Raw genomic sequence first — 19812 nt, forward strand, 5'->3', positions numbered from 1 at the left:
CCTCTTGGATCGCCATCTGCTGGTTTCTCTCTTCCTCTTCGAGCATCCTAAGGCCACTCTGTTCGGGAGTGGGCATCCTTTTGAAGTAGGCCGTAATAGCGACTCTTTCATACTTAGGCTTCGGCCTGCTCTTTTTTGAGTGGGTGGCGATAGATTCCTTGCCTTTCTTGTCATTTCTTCCCCCTTTGCTAGAATTTTCGAGATATTGGAGTTCTCTTTCCTCTAGCATTCGGAGTTTTGACTCGAATTGGACTAACTTGCAGCAGAACCGTTTGTCTGGATCTGTATGAGAAAGGTCCTGCTGGATAATCTCCAGTTGACGCTGAACAGCAAGAGAGCAGGCAGCCTTCTTCTCGGCAAGCGGCTTTGTATATCTTTCAATTCTGCGAAGTTGGCGCTTAATCTCCTGCTGGGAGAGGTCGGTCAGTCTGATATGTTTGGCTCTTTCCCAGTTGCGTTTCAAGGGAAAACCCTCATCATCAACACCGTAAAGGTTACCCATCTTCTCAAGTCTAATTACGACATAAGAGGACAGTTGCTCACGGGCATCATCCTCAGTGAAGTGTTCGCCTCTAATGCCAGAAGCATCAACTGTCTGCCGGGGTTCTTGAGGCTGGTGAGCGGGACCGTCCCTATTGGAGGGTTGTATGACGCCGGGAGGAAGATCTCTTCGGATGTCAGAGATCTTCTTCACAACGACCTCATACAAGACACTATCGGCGCGGGCAGCGGCGTCCAACAACCCCCCCAGGCCCCCCCCGCTGTCCAGCTCCTCAATTTCCAGCTCCGCGAGCTTGCGATACGTGGTCTCCACGGGGAGCAGCTTCTCCAGATCGTCCAAAAATCTCGCGATTTGCTCAACAAGCTTGTCGCAGTCGCTGTTGTACAACGTCCACGCAGACTTATTCAGTAGGCCTGTTCGGTCTTGCCTCTGGCGAGCAATAACCCCCATCTAATCGTGCGGTTTCCAAAACGCTAGCGTCATATTCTTAACTTCAAAGCGCGCCATCGGATCTGGCCTCGCATCGAAGTTGTGCTTCGATGACTCCCGTGAAGTGTGGAAGAGCAGTGCGATCTCTTCTAGGATCGCTCGGACTTGTCGAGAATCTCTGGCATTGGTGGGGAAGCGAGGGTCCGTATTGATCGCGGCTGCCTCGCCCCATCTACCCAGTCGGTTCCTGGCGACATCGAGTTTCAGTTGGCAGCGTTCGGCGACTGGACCGAAATGGGGGTTCAGTTTGATGTACTCGAAGCAGTCGACGCAGTTGTTGAACAGGGCCGCAACGCTCAAAGCGCTGGCCGCAACGCCGAAGACTTCAGCCATGCTGGTAGTGTGAGGTGAATTAATGCGAGATTTTCTGGTGTCCTTTGGGAGCCTTGCTTGTTCAAGTTGCATTCGGTGAGGGGATGGTGCGGCTGACGAAAAAGCGTGTCCCAGTGGTCAATTAAGCGCCGCCGCAGCCAACTGTGAGCCGCAGCTGGTTTAGGCTGACCCCTGGGAACATCCCTAACCATCGAAAATGCCAGAATGGCATCGGCAAACCGTGGAGAATGTATAATGAACTCTGTTAGGGATCTCAGGGCCGGCAAAAGCAAGACGATATTGCTTTGCGGTACCATCACCGAGCTATCACAGTCACGGGCGGAAATACCCAAAGCGAGAAAGGGATGTCTACTAGGTGACGTCACGATGAAGATATCACGCCAGTTCAAGGAGAAATTGTCGCTCTCGTTAGCACACTCACATTCCGTGTCATTTTTCTTCTGTCAAGGCACTCTGCGCTTATATTTAGTCCTGGGCCCAAGGAGTGGCGGGGTCTTATGCTTGACGCTTCTATCAATACATCCGGGACGCTCTGCTGAGGATATCAATGCTCTCATCTTGATATTTCTATTTTGAAGCGTATTATGTCATGTAATCAATTTTGATAATACGTGAATCTTCCTTAATCGGCCTTAGAAGATTAGTATGGACTGTAAACCAACTCTTGAAAAATTTAACAGAAAAATAAGTTAGTATCTATATTCGCTGCCTATAGAAGTATATAGAGGTTCTCATTATATAGGAATAGCTATAGTAACCTAAGGCTTTTACTATAGCTAATCATGAGACCCCATTGGGAATTTACGAACTCTTCAACAGACCACACCTTGGAGCCGAGTACTGCTGTTTTGAGCACAAAGACGGCAACTGATTCCGTAGAATCAAAGGTCTCCTTAGTGCCAATTTCTTCTCTCATGGTGATTTCTCCCCTCGCGGACTTGTTCACCAGCATATCGGAAGCATCTACTACCACGTCTGAACGATCTTTTTCTTTCGCTCCTATACCCATTAGCTTTGACTCGACCGCCACAACCGAGGCAGCGTCAAGAAAAGCGAAAGAGAGGTGACCAGCACCACAGAATCGCACATTTGCTGCTCCGCCAGACTTTGAATGCAGCACCCCTTGATGACTGCGATGACTAGGACTAGACGTGCCCCAACGATAACAACATGGTAATTTGCAACTCAACAGACTGGCACACTGTAAATAGCGGGCCTATTTCGCGCAGGACCATCGATGCTACAGGCTAGACTGAAAAATGATGGAGAGGTGGCAATTGCCCCAATTTGGTTTGACCGCTGAGTCCTTGGATTGGTCTTGGACTGAGTACTTTCGAGCTACACTAGGCAATGCACTCGGCAACACCTAGCCCATTCTTAGGAAAATTAACTTATTTAAATACTATTGAATCGGACCTAATTCTTCTTCTAATGATAGACAATGAAAATGGCTTGACCTGTAAGATTCTACTCAACATATCCCATCATCTTGTTGCACCATCATATCTTTTTATTTAGTCCAGCCATTGCACCCTTCCGCTTCTCAAAAAAGACTCCTCCCAGCGGCCTTTATATTGACCGACTGATGTCAAGGGCTCAAACGCGCTCAAAGAACGTGTGACTCAAGACAAGAGCGATTTCGAATTGTTTATCGCGCAACGAATCTTGTCAACACCCGAGAAGCTCGGTGTTGAAAGCTCTGCACCCGACAGCTGCTCGGACTCTTTGATCGGTATTGACAGCTTTCTCGGGTTGACCCAGTATTGGAACCGAAAATAGTTTAACAAGGCCATCCCCGTATACGTGACAGGCACATACCGCGCTCCCCGTCGAATCCACCACAAAGCCACCTTCGCTGCCCAGTTTGCGCTGACGATGGCCGGCCCCATTGCAGATGAAAACGCCGCTGGGACAATGTGCCGGTAAATGAACTTTTCGTCCTCGTAGTATGTTCGAGCAAATGAAACGAAGGCACGCTTCGAGTCGGTATAAGAACGCATATCATCCGTCCATGCGCCGTGAAGCTCGGCCTCACTTCCGACGTACCATACTTCCGGGAGTAGCATAGATCTCGGTGGCTTTCGGACGCGCATGAATGTGTCGATGATGGCAACCGCGCTTTCACAGTTGGCTTTGAATGCGTCGGGCCCCTTTGATCCGTGGGCCAGTACCAGAATGTCGGTGTTCTGAAGAGTGGCTTCCAGTCCGTGATAATTGTCATACGTCCAATCACTTCCGTAATGTACCGTCTTGATTGATGGGCCTCTTTCCTGGCCAAGTTCCTTCAGTAACGCCTGCCCGAACGCCCCGCTTGCGCCTGTGATGGTAATGCGTCTACCTCGCAACGTTACGGCCGTGCCAAACCACCAATCCACAAGGCGGATCATGGATCCGAAATAGCCGCGGGGGTCGATGTGGTGAAGCGCGTGGTACTCAGGTCCGACCATAACTGAGTGGGGGTCTTTGGGTAGGCGATTGTAAGAGATGTGGTTCGAGTCTCGTCCTTCATCCCAAGCGACTATGCCTGAGCGTATGACGAAGAACAACAGGGCGAGTATTATATCCTGATTCGCAGGCGGAGACATCCCGAGAGCCACGACGCGAGCCAGCTGCCAGCTCACTAGGCTCCCCGCCACCTGGCAAAGGAGCTCCAGTTGTAGGTGATAGAGGAGGTTCCGGGACGAATATGATGAATTGAAGTTGAGTCGTTGATCGAAATATTGATGGTGGGCGACATGCATTCGTGCCAAGCCGCGGAGGATGGGATTTGACCATCGACCGGATTGATGAGCTGCCCAGTGAACCAGGTCAAAAATGACGGATCCCACCACGACGTGGGCGGCGGACAGGGTAAGGCAGCAGACCAGTCCCCATGGAGACTGATCAGCGAAGAAGTTGTAGGCCGAAAACATCATGATAAGCTTATTAGACTGACGTTTATTCCCCGATTGATAAGATTGTAGGACGGTTGATGTGGACACGGAGTGATACTTTATAGCGGTAGCAAGATGCTCTATTTCCGTATGAGAGACACAGGCCATAAATTCAATTTCGATGTGACGTCGAAGGGCGTCCTCTGTACCTCCTTTTCAGTGGGGTAAATAATTTGAACTTCACATTCATGCCCCAGCTAGCCCCCGTGAAGTCTAGATCGGCCCCTGGAGCCGATACTTGGACAGTGCACTCAGCAAAAGACCGATACGCAAATACTGCGGAATTCAGTCTTATTGCAGAGTGAAAATGGTACGCCTTAGGCGTATGAGGACTACGTAGCATTGGCATGTGGAACTAAATCGCTTTCGGGTCAAAGTCGCATGACATGATGGTTGAATGGCCTGGGCTAAGCTCTTTGGGCACTAACCTGTCAGGTCACCGCCCGTTCCGGCTACCAGAATAGTAATTTCTACGGGTGATGGCCGTGTGAGTGGCTGAGTTGCCGACTAGGTTTCCTCTTCCATGGTTGTAAGATTTTGCCATTGTTCAACTCTTAGTAATTGTTATGGGTGGCTCAGAGGACGACCTGAAATGAAACAGGACGTCGCCGTAGAGTGGAAATGATGTATAATGGTGCTTCAGCTGGCCTAATCAGAACTCGACTACCGTGACATGACACGAGAGGATAAAAGGGCCGCTCGGATTCGACCCTCTTCCCCACCTTGGGGCGCAGCCACCCGAGTTCGTCGTATTTGCGTTCCGCGTATTTATTTTGCGTATCTAACTTTCTTTAATTTCAGTTCCTGCATATGTACCCACTCCAAAATCTGCCTTGAAAAATGCCTATCGTGCTTGCAACCAGTCTCAGCCTCTTTTGACACCATGTTTATTGACGACAGTGACGTACTGCGGTGGCGGAGTTACCCAGGGGCTGCTGCCTCTGCGCTGGTAGACCGCCACCTTTGTTAGTCGTTATCGTGAGCTGAGTGGGGCGGTATTGAGTTGAGTGATCTGGGCTCGTGTGCGACTGATGTGATAGGCTTATGCCACACGTTATTTTTAAATACGCGTCTTATGCCGGATTTCCAGGGGGAGGAGAAACAGTCGGAATTCAAAACAGTCATTGTGGATCTCATACTCGGGTGAAAACAATCTGGAGTAGAAGCAGATTGACTTCAGTGCTGCGCTATTGGGCTTAGCCTCCTTCGCTTCTTCGTAGATGACGAGACCGAATGCGAGAACCCGACGTCCCGGACCGGTCGAGCATAAATTAAAATGGGTGGCTTACGGTTCACTATTCCCTTTCTAGTCATTTCGAAACTTTGGTCTGGGGGTTTCACCTACGATTAGAAAGCCATTCTGTCAGCGACCAGCAATGCCGTTGGGACAAGCTCTCACGTCTCATGCCTTACAAGTGGTTCCGGCGATCCCGCTGAGGCCTGCCTACAGTGGATCCGGCTCGGGCTCGACCCCCTTTTCCCAGATCATGTACGAAGTACGAGGTAGCTTTGCCCCAGCCCCAGGGGTAGACCATCTACCGGCCCGAGCCAGAACGAGCTAGAACGAGCAGAACGAGGTGCCTGCAGTAAGATGACATAACGTTTCAGCTGGTGTGTAAGGCTCCTTCTCAAGACTCACCGAGCTCGCCGCGCTACCATTTCCCAAAGAACAGTCCTACTAAGACTCAGTCAGATCAACCTTGACCAACCGACAGTCGCCGTTGTCCAGCTGCGTAAGCCATCCCATTACGCTCGCGACGGCAATATCGAGATAGTCTTTGCCGTGAGGCTGGGACTAGTTCTTGCCGGTGTTGGGAATTTATCCTTCCGGAATCCGGTTGACGCAGCCGGCATTGGTCCCTCTAACCCGGTTCTCTGACCTACCGTCGAGCCACAAAACCAAGCTAAACGTTGCTAGTAACGCTGCGCGAGACCGATAGCCGGCCGTGTCTTTCCGACGTCGCCGAGTTCATGTGGTGCAAAAATCCCATTCGATTGTCAGGGATGCAATACAATAGATGGGAGAGGAGATATTTCTCCAGATCGGCGTGGCGATGACGGCCATGACGATGATGCAGCGCAGTCTGTAGCGCCCATGGCCAAGACAGTAGGCCTGTCCATCGAGGGCGTATCTTTAATCAGGATCAAGGTGTGACTCGATGCCACGGTGCGCCTGGGTCCCGTGTCCTTGTTCGCTGCTCAGCGTCTCCTACACCGTCAACCTGGGCGTCATCAAGGCCCCGATACGCATCTCCGGCTCGCTGGTGAGCTTCGGCGACGATGACGAGCTGGCGGTTCACCGGCACGGTGGCGGTATTGAGGAGCGTGGCCGGCGGCGCGTACGAGGAGCCGCGCACGGCGGGCGCCATCAACGGGTCTATGTACATGTTTTCCATATAGCAGGGTCCCCCATTGCCAAGCTTGGTGTCGCCAAGATTGATAGTTTGATGGGAGGCTTTGGGTACGACTTGCAGACTTGCACCTCGCCCTCCTGGACGTGGCGTAGGTGCCCGAGTTTCCCATCATCGATATGAACAAGAGCGGTGCCTCGCCGCTCCGGGAGGCACACTAGCTCAGTTGTATAGGCTGATATGACGAGGAGGTGAGAAGCCGTGGGTCAAGGCTATGCCGGGGGATATGCGGTTTGTCACAGGTGAGCGGTGAGTCTTGGATAACTCTTCATGCACTTCCACCCGTTTCACTTCGACACTTCCGTCGGCATCGCCATGTACGCAAGCGTCACCTTCCCCTGCTTGCTCTCCACACTGCATCTAGATCCGCCCGAGTTCTCGGTCAACCTGGTCTTGCGCGGCCCGCCGCTGGACTTGGAGCTCTTAATCCGCAATCCGCGTCACGATGATGTGTTAATGCCAACTAGCTGGTACGACCTCAGGCCTTCTCGCTCATTCGTGCCTCATTACAATAAGTGTGTCGGTATTTTGTTCGGTCAATTCGATGTTGTGGAGACAATAAGTATAGACTCCCTTTAGCTCCTGCTGCTTCGTAATCAAACCCCGAGCCGGGATCACTGAAGTGCGACGTCCGATATTCCGATCAAGAACGTCGCTCAGGATGCGAGCTAGGAAGAGTTGGATAAGACCTCGCCCATCTGCTGTCCATCACCCGGGGCGCCGTCACGCTAGACCAGCCCGCAGGGACCGAGGCGAGTATTACGGAGATACGGCTATGACAACTGTAGTTCGAGGTGTAGGCATGCGTGCCCATGCTGTCAGCCATGGCTGGAAGGAAACGCAAGAACGACGTGTTCAATGAGGGCGGCAAGGTCGTGACGCCTCAGTTTTCGCCCGGTCCATGCAGCTGACGTCGTCAAGGATGCCAATGTCAACCCGATCCCACGCGTCGGGGAGCTCAAGGGAGACGACGGACTCGTTCTCACGGATGTCTAAGCTGTGGAATTACCTCACCGCGGAGTTGAACCCCACATTAGATATCCGGGTAAATGGTACGAATATGTAGGGGTCTGTTGCTCTCAAGATTGCCTGGATCATAGCCGGTCTTTACAAAGATCTCCACAACCAGCGAGTGATTTATGAGGAGAAGCGGGTGCCTTGGGTGGACTGGGTGGACGGGTGGACGGGTGGACGGGTGGACATTGAAAGACGGTGATCGGATTAGTTAAAGGGAATGATTGCCTGTGTAGATCTGATCGTCTCACTGAATTTACAGCTACGATACGCCGGTTTACGCCCGATGAATTATCACAACCCTATCATCCCAGGGTTTGCCCCCGACCCTTCCGTCATTTTCGTTGAATCTGAAGGAACATTCTTCCTTGTCAACTCCTCGTTTCACTTCTACCCTGGCCTGCCTATTTATGCTTCCAAAGACTTACAAGATTGGGCACATATTGGTAAGCTTGACCACATCTGAATGCCACCATGACCTACTGTCGCTAACCTGCAACTTGCTTCTCAGGGAACGCGATAAATCGTGTGGGGCAGATCCCACTCGGCGACGCAAGGACAGGCATCTTTAATATGGGATGCGATCAGCCATTGGTACCAGCTGGCGGACTCTTTGCACCGACTATTCGTTGGAATCAGGGAACGTTCTACGTCGTATGCACGAACTTCTCAACCGACGACATTGGTAACGCGAAGTGTGCCAACTTTTATGTCACAACTACCGATATCTGGTCACAACAGTGGTCAGATCCAGTATACTTTGATTTCGAGGGCATTGATCCAAGCATTTTCTTCGATGATGATGGGCGGGTTTACATTCAAGGCTCTTGGCGTGATGGTCCCTTGATCGAGCTGAATTGTACTATCCGCCAGTTCGAGATCGACATCAAGACTGGAAAGCGAGTCTCCGAGATCAAGCAGATATGGGAAGGCTATGCCGGGAAGAAAGACCCTGAAGGTCCCCATATTTATAAGAAAGATGGATATTACTACCTGGTGGCAGCTGAGGGCGGAACGTTTGAAGGTCATATGATATCAATTGCTCGATCGCGTAATATCTGGGGTCCTTACGAAACGGCGGAGTGTAACCCGATCTTGACAGCAAACGGGAAAGCCGAGGACATTCGGAACACAGGACACGGGGAGCTTTTCCAAGACGGCAATAGCAGGTAAGTCGGAAACCGAGTCGCACTGTGCGACTAGGAAGCTGATGCATCGTTTTAGATGGTGGTGTGTTTGTCTAGGTGTGCGCTATAACGATGGCAGGTTCTCTATGGGCAGGGAGACATTCCTTACACCCGTCGAATGGTCAGTTGGCGGCTGGCCTAAGATCGATCACCCCCAGTTGGAATTCTCTCGAGACGTTGGAGATGTGACCATCACTGGCCCCCTTGACTCGTTCAAGCCAAGTGCTGCTACGCCATTCATTCACATACGAGACCCTGCTCTTGAGGACTTCAGGATAGCCAAGGACACCATCAGCCTGATTCCCCGTCCGACCGATCTTTCCTCTTTGTCTGGGTCTCCATCCTTCATAGGCCAACGGCAGCGTCACTTCACAGACACCGCGACGGTGGCGCTGGACCTACCTTCTGACGGGGATAATTTGAAAGCTGGTTTGACTATTTTCAAGGATGAACATCGCCATGCAGATATCTATTACGACTCGGCTTTAGAAGCGATTGTCCTCCGTCTCGCGAGTCCGCAAGAGTTCCAGCATAAAGTCGATTTAATCTCCAAGGTCTCCATCACCAAGGGATCGACGGGCAAGCTTGGCTTGCGGATACAATCTAGCAAGCAGGATTATTCCTTCTCTTTCTCAAGTGATGGAGAAGAGGGGTGGAGGACGATTGGTTCTGTTCCTTTAGAGGCATTTGCCCAGAAAGATTTTACGGGTACTTTATTTGGAGTGTTTGCGGTGGGTGACTCTACTCCAGAAGATGAAGAAAGTTTAGTTACTTTCCGTAGCTTCCAGATCAAATACTAAGGTCTACTTATTCTCGATCGGGCATTGAACTAGAGTCTATTGTGACCCTGGAACTTCAGTACGGGTAGGACAAGGCCATACTTAGACTGATGTCTCCGCCCAAGACTTTGGCTGGGCATGGTTTTTACTTCTTCAATCTCAACAACACATTTCTATTTCATTGGTCCTCTACCCTAGCCGTCACAGCAGCTCCTGTTTGCTAGCATTTCAACCTTCGGACATGTCGCCTGGGGCCCAGTGCGAGCCTAGCAACAACAAATTTATCTATCATAAATTTACAGTTCTTGTTCTAGAGAACGCCCGTGTCATCGATGGCACAGGGGATGCACCGCAGGAAGCTCAAACAACTATTATTGAAGACGGCAAAACGATTATCCCGGGCTATGTTACGCACCGTGAGCACCTCTACTACCATTCCATGTCGCAAGTAACGGGCATGCCCTACCTAGCCATACCGTCTATGGTCACTGTCCCGCGCCTCTACCTCTCTGCTGGTGTGACCACGGCGCGATCTATCGGGACCTATCACCCGTTCGACGACCTAAAACTGAAAGAAGGCATTGAAAAAGACATTCTTCTTGGACGAGACCTATTCCTCACCGCGCTGTTCATCCAAGGAGACCCAAAGTACTACCAGCTAATGCCCGAAATCGCTTATGCTGAAGCTGCGAAGCGCGAAGTCCGATACTGGTCTGAACGTGGCTTCCACAACTTCAAAACATACGTCGACATCTCACGCTCGCAATTGACAGCGGCTGCGGGGGAAGCCAACTTACATGGTAAGAATATTAACGCACATCTTTGCTCGATGTCAATTCTCGAGGCCATAGAGCCTGCGATTGACGAGATCGGGCATGGATTCCAGTTCACCGCCGTCGATATCCTGCGGCTGCGGAAGGGGAGAGGCGGCGTTTGATCCGGCCTCAACCGATGCACAAATTTCCGAACTAGAGACTCAATTTGTTATGATGGCAGACGTAGATTTTGATCAGGACCGCCGCCAATGCCGCTTTGATATTCTCTTTGGGGCGCTCATGATGGATCTCGATGTCGATTCCCCAGAAGTCCAATACATCTTCCAACAAGTTTTGGAAAAAGGCGCCATTGTCGATTCAACTTTGGTGGCTTGGCTCGACTCATGCCGAACTCTATCCCTCCTCCCGTTAATAACGCTGCCAAATCATTTAAACGCCACAAAGGCTGTCACAGTGGGAGCAAGAAATCGGGAAAATACACGGTAAAATGGGCGACCTTACTGTTTTTCTTCGCAAACTCATGGAGTTGGATTACAAATTCTGGAGGCAAGTGGTAATTTGGTTATAGGCTCAGATGCTGTCTCGCTAGCTGGAGCGGTGCCTGGCTCGACGAATCTAGAGAGTCTTGAGCTACTAGTCATGGCTAGTATCCCACCACTGGAGGTGATAAAGATTGCGACCCTGAATGGAGCACGAGGTCTGGGCCTGGTTGATCGAGGGACCATGGCCGTTGGTATGCGGGCTGACTTGATTCTACCTACTCAATGGCAATCCGGTGGAGGATTTCAAGGCAATCTACAACGTGGGAACAATGTTCAAAGGAGGTGTAGGATACTCTCCGACTAATCTACAGGAGAGTGTTCGTGGCACGATTGGAATGATAAACTAAGTGTTGGATGCAAGCGTTACAAATTGTCAGAAAGAATTGAGTTCATTATACCAGATCCGTGGATGTATCTGTTCGTGTGAAAAAGATTCTTCATAGGCTAAGCTAGAACGTTGCACTATTTAGATACTCAAAGTAATCAGTATTTGTGAAGGGGATAACACTATGAAACTAATATATAGATATGTTAGTTTATTTATCGTCTAGTTTTATTTCATTGGTTGCAAAAGAGTTGCGTGGCGTGAGAGGGACAGTGGACTTGTGGAAAATATAATAATGCAGTTAATTGACTCTAGAATTTACAGAATTGCTTGAGGCAACCCCGTAGTTACCATCTTTCTCTATTCTCAAACGAAAGTGGTTATAATATAATCAACATAGAATAGAATGGAGTAATATAATTCCGCCAATTAGCAAGAGGCGACGCTGGGATAAGCCTTGCAGCCGCCGTAAGACTTGCCACCAGTAACAGCGACCTTGGACCAAGTCCAGTTGGAGCAGCCGGTGGTACCGCAAACAAGGACAATGTTGTAGCCACTGGAAGCAACACTGCCGGTGCCGATAATGTTAGAGATGGTGAGACCGGTGATCGGGACGCCGCTGGTGGCGTCGCCCTTAAGGTCACCTCCGCTGTAGTTCTGCTCGATGATTATTCCGTAGCTAGTATATGGTTAGATGGAGTTGATGAGATTCTTGTAGAGAACTTACTTGGAAATACCTGACATCGTGATGCCATCATAGGTCACGCCGGACACGGAGCCAGTGGCGCCAGACACAGTCTTGATTCGGATGGCTTATTTGAATTAGCAATTAGTGACGTCGAAAATTGGTTTACGGCAAAGAGCCGCTACTCACCTTGAACAGATTTCTGAACTGTACTGCTCAGGAACTTGACGTTTTTCACTACGTTGTTGGAACGGCCACCAACGCTGCCGATTGATAGACCGTGGCCACCCGAGCAAAGGCCGCCAGTGAAGGTGATATCCTGAGTAATAGTGTTAATAAGGGCAGGGAATCGCACTGGTGCATCATCTTACGGTTCCGGAGTTGACAGCAACGCAGTCATCCTGGTTGTACACCTTGGCATTGGTGATTGTGACACTGGAGCTATCACCAATATCAAATCCATCGGTGTTGTGACCTCCAGCAGAGTCACCGGCGCTACTGTCAATGATAATGTTGTTAACGGCCAGGCCAGCGACGTTAGAAATGCTGACAGCCATGAGGGGGGTGTTCAGGATGTGGAGGTTATTGATAACCGACGAGGTCAAGCCATGAGCAAAGAAGAACTTGGGCTTGACCTTTCCATCAGTGCCCTTGCCGTCCCACCATCGAGCACCTCCAGCATCCAAGGTAGCACTGGCACCTTCAACGGTGACGCTCGTTCCGGCGATTTGGAGGAGAGGACCGGCCCATTCTTTGTAGCCCCAGGTGGTAGTTCCCTTGAAGATGACCTGAGGACAATGAGCAAGTTAAAAGGAGACGCAGATGGGGAGAAGCATGGTTTCGTACATGAGTGTTGTCGTTCAAGTCACTGAGGTCAAGAGTAGTACCAGAGGGAACAGCAACGTTGCTCAAAACAATGGTTGCACAATTCTTCTGCTGAGCACTGGCCGAGGCGGCACCGGCTGTGCCCGTGAAGGTGCAAGTAGCTCCCGCCCGCTTGTCGAGAGAAGGAGCCTGAGTAACAACGGGTGCAGCAGGGCTGGCAATTACAGATCCTGCCAGAGCGGCGAGGAGAAGAGGGAAGATCTTAGTCATGGTGAAGAGCGAGGATGGAGAGTGAGTTGGTGTTCTTGAAAGCAAAGTCGATGGGTTGTCTTGCTGATGATGACCCTTTGATCGCGATGTAAGAGCCCTTTTATACAGTTTCAAGAGTCCATATGATATATTGAACAATCACACGATGAACTGCTACAGAGTTTACAATCACCCCCTCGGACTCTCTTGTCCATGGCTGCTGGTCCTGGTAATTCACAACTTGAAACTGTTATTCCTCCAATAGCCTGTAACACCATGAAGCCTTCGTAACTTCCCTGGGCTAGAACCATCCACAATGGGATTAGCCATTGACTATTCAAGTCCGAAACCCATAGACTTGGTTGAGAGTTCGGTGTTAGTTGCCGGACCCCGCACACCGAGCAAGCCACCCCCCTGTAGCGGGTGCCGGCGGACCGAACATAGGTAATTTTCCGCCATTTAAGGGACAATCCATGTCCGTTTGCCACCATAATTTCCTAAACGGGGTTTCGGAATAAACGGAGTGCCACTGACATATTAAGTTTAGTATCTTTGAGGGAGTGTGAAGACGTATTCGGCCCTTGACTCAAACGCCTAGGCCGTAAAACAAACCAGATGGCCAGATATGGATACTGAATCAACTGATTTCGTATTCAATGGAAGATTATAAACTCCAAAACCCATGATCACGGCAGAAAAACGTGCCGCGCGTCCTCTTGCCATAGCCATCTAGCGGCGGTGAGTCCGACGCTACTCGGTTTAGACCGACACTTAAAGCTCACGCCTCAATTGGCGCCATTAGTGTACGTAGCAAAGGTTACTTAAGCCAAACTATAAATACCTAAAGCTGGCCGTTTATGTGCGATTGGGTTTTGCCAAGATATATAGCACCATCAACACCAAAGCAATACGAAGTGATCCTAAGATGCTTTGGTTGCTAGCCTGTATTGTGCAATCCTCTTTGCTTTGAAAGCCAAGGCCCAGGCCCTTCAAGAAACCCAAAAATCTAGGCAATACTAGATTACTCAGCAGATAGCAAGCTAATTGGAACTAAAATATCATCATATACTTGTAAAGATGAGGAATATTCATACCTCCCAAATTTCTGTACCATTATACTCATTTGGAAGAGTTCGTCTTCAAGCTGGGTCCATATGATGCAGAGTGATCGGGATCTTTCAAGGATATAGTAGAGAAGGAGTGAATCAAGTGTTGCAGCAGCTTGGCCATCAGCCTCAAAAATCGCCGACTTACTCAAAGGCGGCCGGTCCTTGTAAACCCTGATAGCCGGTTCCACCCCCCTGCTAGTCACGATTCCTCACAGCGCCATTGGAGTCAAAACACTAGGTGGCGATGCATCCGCGTTTCCGAGACCTCCCATGTCGTCGATATCGGTGTGAACTCGGCACGCTAGACGGGAGGCTTACGTGTGTGGTGTACCTTAATCTACCCCTATATCTTTGTAACGGCCCGGCGGCTGGGTCCGTCTGAGCGCATACATTAGCGCATCATCACTTGACTCTTAATATCTTATCTTGTCTTCATCTTTGTTATCGTGCACAATGGCTATTAAGGGACCAAACTACATGGTGTCACTACACTTTTGCGTAATTTAACTGATAATACATAGTTCTTATCCCTCGCGACATAGTGAAGCCGTTAGAGATTCGTAGACAAGACGAGCAGTAGTGTAGGATAGTCCCGAAGGCCTGGTACTGTCAGGTGCCGGAATGCAAGGGATAGATCCAGGCCTCTCTGAACGCCGGATTCAGCAGACTAGCAATCTAGGTACATTCCATAGCTGCAGCTATACTGAAGGAAGCCCTAATGCCAGCTACAATTAGCTGGGAACAGCCGCCTGTTGGCAGAAAGATCAGAGATCAATACAATCACAACCCTGTTACTACCTTATAGCTGCTACCTAGCAGCTGGTCTGACCTCCTCACTCCTGTTGTATATTACAGCCCTGACAGGTAACTAATGAGTACTTGTTGAACAAGATTATCCAGAAATCTGCGAGCTCTCCAGTGGAGCGTTCCCTTTTGCAGTTCAAAGTGCTCGTTGAATTATTTAAAACCCAAGTGGAAAAGGCACAAAATCATTGGCTCCTACCCGGGACCGACCTGTTTCGTCAATATTACTATCAATCTGTGCCAAGAGTCCTAAATTTGAAACCGAAATTCTCCGCCTCCAATAGTAATTCCGATTCTAGGTGCAATGAGGTCCAGGCTATCTATATGATCAGGCACGTAAGGACCAGCCTTTCCGCAACGCTCTCAAGTGTCATGTAGAGCTTTTCGTTTGCCGCCGCGGCTACGACTTCGATAAGGCCTTTGACGATTACGACGCCCTTACACCTGCAGAAAATCTAGCGTTTGAGAATTTGATTTAGTGCTTTCTAATTCTTTTTTTTTTTTTTTTCAAAAAAAAAGAGAAAATGAGAAAGTGACAAGAGCTGCTGCGACGGCGGAGAAGGCGCAACAAGGCAAGATAATACGGATTGGTGTATTTGGATTTTTAGAATAGAAGAGGTTTGCCCTGCTCTTTGTGAGAGTGACCGAGTTAGCTAGTTGTTCTACGCTCATTAAACTCCCTGAATATTGTCCAGTACCAAGTTACCATACCGATTGATAAACGATTCAAGGGTCTTGGGTGCACTTCGCCCAAAACGCACCCTGCCCCTGTCTTGACACGTTGCTGAACCACGAACCAATCTCGTCCACTTTTCGCTGATTAGCTATTCGCCAAATGTATCACCGAAAATCCTTCTCGGCTTCACGGCACGCCGGGATCCCGCTTATATATCGGTCTTGCCCACTGAGGCCACAACTAATTGTTGCATATCTGTCAATTCGTCGGTGAGCCGGCCGTAAATATAAAGAGGGCCGATAACCTGAAATCTAAACCGAATTGCGCTCGTGATTGAACATTTGCAAAACCTCTCGCGATGGAACCCAAGTCACACCTTCCTACGCATTTAGGCGTGGAGTCAATCGCTTACAAGCGGATGGATTGGACACGATGGTTTATTGTACCCCGGATGTATGTTGCCGCGCAATTGGTTTCCCGCCTTTGGCATCCAGGCTGAATCTACTAACGTATGGGTCAAGGTTTATCATAACTCTCAGTGCTTATTCCTTCGTTCCCCAGTATAATCGAATCCGGTCGCACGGAAACTGCGATGGCATCACCAGTTACTACATCCTGTTCAGCCTAATTGTAGCAACAGAACAGTTTGCGCGCATGTTTGCTTTCATCGTCGCTATTGATGACAGGGAACAATGTCTCATAGAAGCGCCATCAAAAGCCCATGATAGATTGAACCTCGCCCAGTGCACAGTTCTCTGGCTCTGCAACTTATTTCTGTGAGAAACCCCATGCCCGAGGCGAGTACGACGTGGAATAGGAGCTAACCTGATATGCCCCGGTCAAGGTTTGGGCTATACCTCTTCTATTCTTCCGTGGGACCTGTTTCCAAGATTTCCATGGTCTTGATTTATGTCGCTTTTCTTTCTAGCTCTGTTGGTCCCTTCATGTGGCTGACTACACTTCCCCCAAGTCGCTCACGAGACTTCTACAAAAGTCAACCCTGGCGCATGTGCATACTAAAGTTTATGCATGGCGCAATTTATAACCCCATCTTCACTACAATGAGCATCTTTGGGCTGCTCGTTCAGCTACTACACACCCGATCCCGCTCTGATCTTGGCGCGCTGAGTATTGTTGGTCTGAGGACGCAAGCTGTCGTATTTTGGATTCTAAGCATTCTATGGAGATTTTTCTTTCGGTTGTCCCCAGTTGCCGGAACAGTTGAGTGGGGTCCTGTATTTCAGAGTGTGTCTGTGGCCGCGACGTATTTTGCTGGCTGGTATAGGTTGATTGGTTGGACCGCTACGAATAGCTTGGTGTTTGCTGTCGGGCAGGGATTAATATCGTTAGCTGCGACTGGCAATATTTGAGGACGACTGTGCCGGGATGTTGTTCCTGGATTTGGAATACCCTGTGGTAAAGTTGATGCAAGTCCGGATCCAGCTGCAAAACTTGGTTGAGTTGGATACGGAACAAAAAACAATATGATCATGCCGCCATGCCTCAGTCAAGCTGAGACGAGTCACAGCTGTTTAATTACAATCGGCTATCTTCGGTCACATGAATGAATAATGCTGCAATCGTGCGTAAGAATTACGAAATCCCCCCTTCCCATGATCCCCTTACATTTGAATCCGTCCACGATTTCCCATCATATCAGGGCGATAAGGTCTTATCGGCGACTCCCTTACGGCTAATCTCCGCGTAAATACCCCTACCCCACTGCGTCATGGCGGGGGACTCTCCCAAATTTTTTCTTTGCGCACCGGTGGATTTGGTTTTGGAGGGGCACCGGCGTCAAAATTTCAGTTGGATTGGGCTGCATCTTGACTGCATCTACAACTGCATCTACACAACACCTGGAACTGGATCTCGAGTTTCAAGATTAATTAATTGCTGGCAGTCTGGTCATCTCACCTAAGTCGACACCGAACCTACCTCTGCCTCGAGGCACTCACCACTACACCGTCGCATCGCATCGCACCCCACCATCACAATGGCCAAGCGCACCGCCGAAACCGAGCACGGCGATGCGCCTCTCAAGGGCGGCGACCGCCCCGAGAAGATGGACGTCGACGACAACCACATGGGCGAGTTCGAAGACGAGTTCGAGGACGAATTCGAGAGCGAAGACGAGATCTTCGAGGCTGGCGTGGACGGCCGGCCAGATGCTGAGCGAGAGGCCGATGAGAAGGCCGCTGGTACGTTCTACTATGCACGATCTAGTTCGAAGAACCCGAGCTGAACATACCTCCCAGACGCCATGGACGTCGACCAAGGAACCTTCATCGTCGGACGAAGCAAGCTCGAGCCCGGCCAGACCCTCGCCCCCGATCTGACCACCTACGAGATGCTGCACAACCTCAGCACTCCCTGGCCGTGCCTCTCCTTCGACATCGTCAAGGACGGCCTGGGAGATGCCCGCAAGGCCTATCCCGCCACCATGTACACCGTTGCCGGCACCCAGGCCGAGTCTGCCAAGGCTTCCGACAACCAGATCATGGTCATGAAGTTCAGCGGCCTCAGCAAGATGGACCGCGGCGACGAGTCCGACTCGGACGGCGACGACGACGAGGACTCCGACCCTATTCTCGAGAGCAAGTCCATCCCCATCAGCTCCACCACCAACCGAATCCGCTCGCACCAGATCCCTAGTCAAGAGCTCGGTCGACCCCAGACGACCCTCACAGCCACCATGACCGAGTCTTCCAATGTCTTCATCCACGACATCACCCCCCACCTGGCCTCGTTCGATAACCCGGGCACCACAATCTCGGCTCAGCAGAACAAGCCTATCTCTACCATCAGGGCCCACAAGAGCGAGGGATACGCGCTGGACTGGTCGCCCACCGTCCCCGGCGGCAAGTTGCTGACCGGCGACAACGACGGCCTCATCTACATGACTTCCCGCACCGACGGCGGCGGCTGGGTCACCGACAACCGCGCGTTCCAGGGCCACACCAGCAGTGTCGAGGAGCTGCAGTGGTCGCCGTCTGAGCAGTCTGTCTTCGCCTCCGCGTCGAGCGACGGCACCATCCGCGTTTGGGACGTGCGATCCAAGTCGCGCAAGGCCGCCATCACCGTCCAGGTGTCCAACGTCGACGTCAACGTCATGTCGTGGTCGCGCCAGACCTCTCACCTGTTGGCCTCTGGCGACGACAACGGCGTGTGGGGAGTGTGGGATCTGCGACAGTGGAAGGCCGACGCGCAGAAGCCGCAACCCATTGCCAGCTTCGACTTCCACAAGGAGCAGATCACCAGCGTTGAGTGGCACCCGACTGACGACTCAATCATGGCGGTGGCAGCGGCCGACAACACGGTGACGCTGTGGGATTTGGCTGTCGAGCTGGACGACGAGGAGAGCAAGGACACGGCTGGCGTCAAGGATGTGCCGCCGCAGCTGCTGTTTGTGCACTACCTCAAGGACGTCAAGGAGGTGCACTGGCACCCGCAGATCACTGGCAGCCTGGTGGCTACGGGCGAGGAGTTTAGCGTCTTCCGAACGATCAGCGTATAAGACGAGGATGACAAAGATGCAGGGCAAAAAAAGTGGCGGATGGATCTAGCTATGGAACCACGCTACGTAAAAGAGTGGACGGATATGACGACGGGAATCATGGCACGAAAAGGGATGGAAGACCCACTGGGAGAAGACAACATGGACGACGGTATGGCGCATCATGATTCAAGTGCAAGCGATAGAGTGATACATTTTGGTCAACAAGCACAGTTTCCAGACCTGGTCATGATGTGCGACATTTGAAATGAGTGGCAGCTGTCTCTCCACTTGCAGCTGTCGCCTTGCATCGGACGAAATTTGATGTCTCTGCTGCAGCGTCACCTTGCATCGGACGAATTTGCAAGTCCCGCAAGTTCAACGATAGTTACATTTTCTCCCCGGTGCTCTGCGACGCTGAAACTCCAGCGGAGAGACGGGTATTTTCCTCGCCGAGTCTCTGGTCGGCACTCAGACGGGACTGAGACGGGAGTGCAACGAGTGTGAAACGACACTCGGGAAGTGGGCGGGAGCAGTTTGCCAGCCGATGAAACAAATGAGGGTGAAGAGTGGTCGATGACAAGATCAACCTGCCAAGAGCTGCAGCTGGAACCTTTTAATCAGGTTTATCGCTCAAATTATAGCCCCCAATTGATGGACGTGCAATGTGCTTTTTG

General features: G+C 50.8%; 8 protein-coding genes across 8 annotated transcripts; 4 read left to right on the plus strand and 4 right to left on the minus strand.

The window, feature by feature from the left end:
* Window positions 1-500: 500 nt before the first annotated feature.
* BGZ61DRAFT_551706 (uncharacterized protein) lies at window positions 501-1324 on the minus strand (the record flags this gene model as incomplete). Its single annotated transcript, XM_046255509.1, has 1 exon — window positions 501-1324. A coding segment is annotated over exon 1 (452 nt), but the record flags the coding sequence as incomplete, so codon positions are not given.
* Window positions 891-1346, minus strand: BGZ61DRAFT_456950 (prion-inhibition and propagation-domain-containing protein). The gene has a single exon (XM_046246581.1). The coding sequence runs from the start codon at window positions 1322-1324 to the stop codon at window positions 953-955; it is 372 nt and encodes a 123-aa protein (XP_046100688.1). The 5' UTR covers window positions 1325-1346; the 3' UTR covers window positions 891-952.
* A 1370-nt stretch (window positions 1347-2716) lies between these two features.
* On the minus strand, window positions 2717-4361 carry BGZ61DRAFT_456952 (uncharacterized protein). Its single transcript, XM_046246582.1, has one exon. The coding sequence runs from the start codon at window positions 4237-4239 to the stop codon at window positions 2947-2949; it is 1293 nt and encodes a 430-aa protein (XP_046100689.1). The 5' UTR covers window positions 4240-4361; the 3' UTR covers window positions 2717-2946.
* Window positions 4362-7968: 3607 nt separating this feature from the next.
* BGZ61DRAFT_359925 (putative xylosidase/arabinosidase) lies at window positions 7969-9669 on the plus strand (the record flags this gene model as incomplete). The annotated part of the gene is made up of 3 exons (XM_046241117.1): window positions 7969-8128; window positions 8194-8851; window positions 8907-9669. 3 exons carry the CDS (start codon window positions 7969-7971, stop codon window positions 9667-9669), a joined length of 1581 nt encoding a protein of 526 aa, XP_046100690.1.
* Window positions 9670-9889: 220 nt separating this feature from the next.
* Window positions 9890-10585, plus strand: BGZ61DRAFT_535657 (uncharacterized protein; the record flags this gene model as incomplete). The annotated part of the gene is made up of 1 exon (XM_046254290.1): window positions 9890-10585. One exon carries the CDS (start codon window positions 9890-9892, stop codon window positions 10583-10585), a length of 696 nt encoding a protein of 231 aa, XP_046100691.1.
* A 1135-nt stretch (window positions 10586-11720) lies between these two features.
* Window positions 11721-13071, minus strand: BGZ61DRAFT_359572 (putative extracellular polygalacturonase; the record flags this gene model as incomplete). The annotated part of the gene is made up of 5 exons (XM_046241090.1): window positions 11721-11970; window positions 12019-12103; window positions 12166-12295; window positions 12348-12764; window positions 12823-13071. 5 exons carry the CDS (start codon window positions 13069-13071, stop codon window positions 11721-11723), a joined length of 1131 nt encoding a protein of 376 aa, XP_046100692.1.
* Window positions 13072-15985: 2914 nt separating this feature from the next.
* BGZ61DRAFT_456957 (uncharacterized protein) lies at window positions 15986-17152 on the plus strand. Its single transcript, XM_046246583.1, has 2 exons — window positions 15986-16415; window positions 16484-17152. The coding sequence occupies exons 1-2, from the start codon at window positions 16072-16074 to the stop codon at window positions 17007-17009; spliced, it is 870 nt and encodes a 289-aa protein (XP_046100693.1). The 5' UTR covers window positions 15986-16071; the 3' UTR covers window positions 17010-17152.
* Window positions 17153-17635: 483 nt separating this feature from the next.
* BGZ61DRAFT_481302 (WD40-repeat-containing domain protein) lies at window positions 17636-19156 on the plus strand (the record flags this gene model as incomplete). The annotated part of the gene is made up of 2 exons (XM_046249277.1): window positions 17636-17840; window positions 17898-19156. 2 exons carry the CDS (start codon window positions 17636-17638, stop codon window positions 19154-19156), a joined length of 1464 nt encoding a protein of 487 aa, XP_046100694.1.
* Window positions 19157-19812: the final 656 nt, after the last annotated feature.

This window comes from Ilyonectria robusta (genome assembly GCF_021365365.1).
Source record: "Ilyonectria robusta strain PMI_751 chromosome Unknown BGZ61scaffold_18, whole genome shotgun sequence".
In the NCBI taxonomy this organism is placed as follows: domain Eukaryota; kingdom Fungi; phylum Ascomycota; class Sordariomycetes; order Hypocreales; family Nectriaceae; genus Ilyonectria; species Ilyonectria robusta.

Bases quoted from the DNA above. Each gene is read 5' to 3' on its own strand.
- BGZ61DRAFT_456957 (XM_046246583.1), top strand. From the start codon at position 16,072: ATGGTTTATTGTACCCCGGATGTATGTTGCCGCGCAATTGGTTTCCCG. The intron at 16,416-16,483 runs GTGAGAAACCCC...GCCCCGGTCAAG, and splicing joins TGGCTCTGCAACTTATTTCT to GTTTGGGCTATACCTCTTCT.
- BGZ61DRAFT_456952 (XM_046246582.1), bottom strand. From the start codon at position 4,239: ATGATGTTTTCGGCCTACAACTTCTTCGCTGATCAGTCTCCATGGGGA.
- BGZ61DRAFT_456950 (XM_046246581.1), bottom strand. From the start codon at position 1,324: ATGGCTGAAGTCTTCGGCGTTGCGGCCAGCGCTTTGAGCGTTGCGGCC.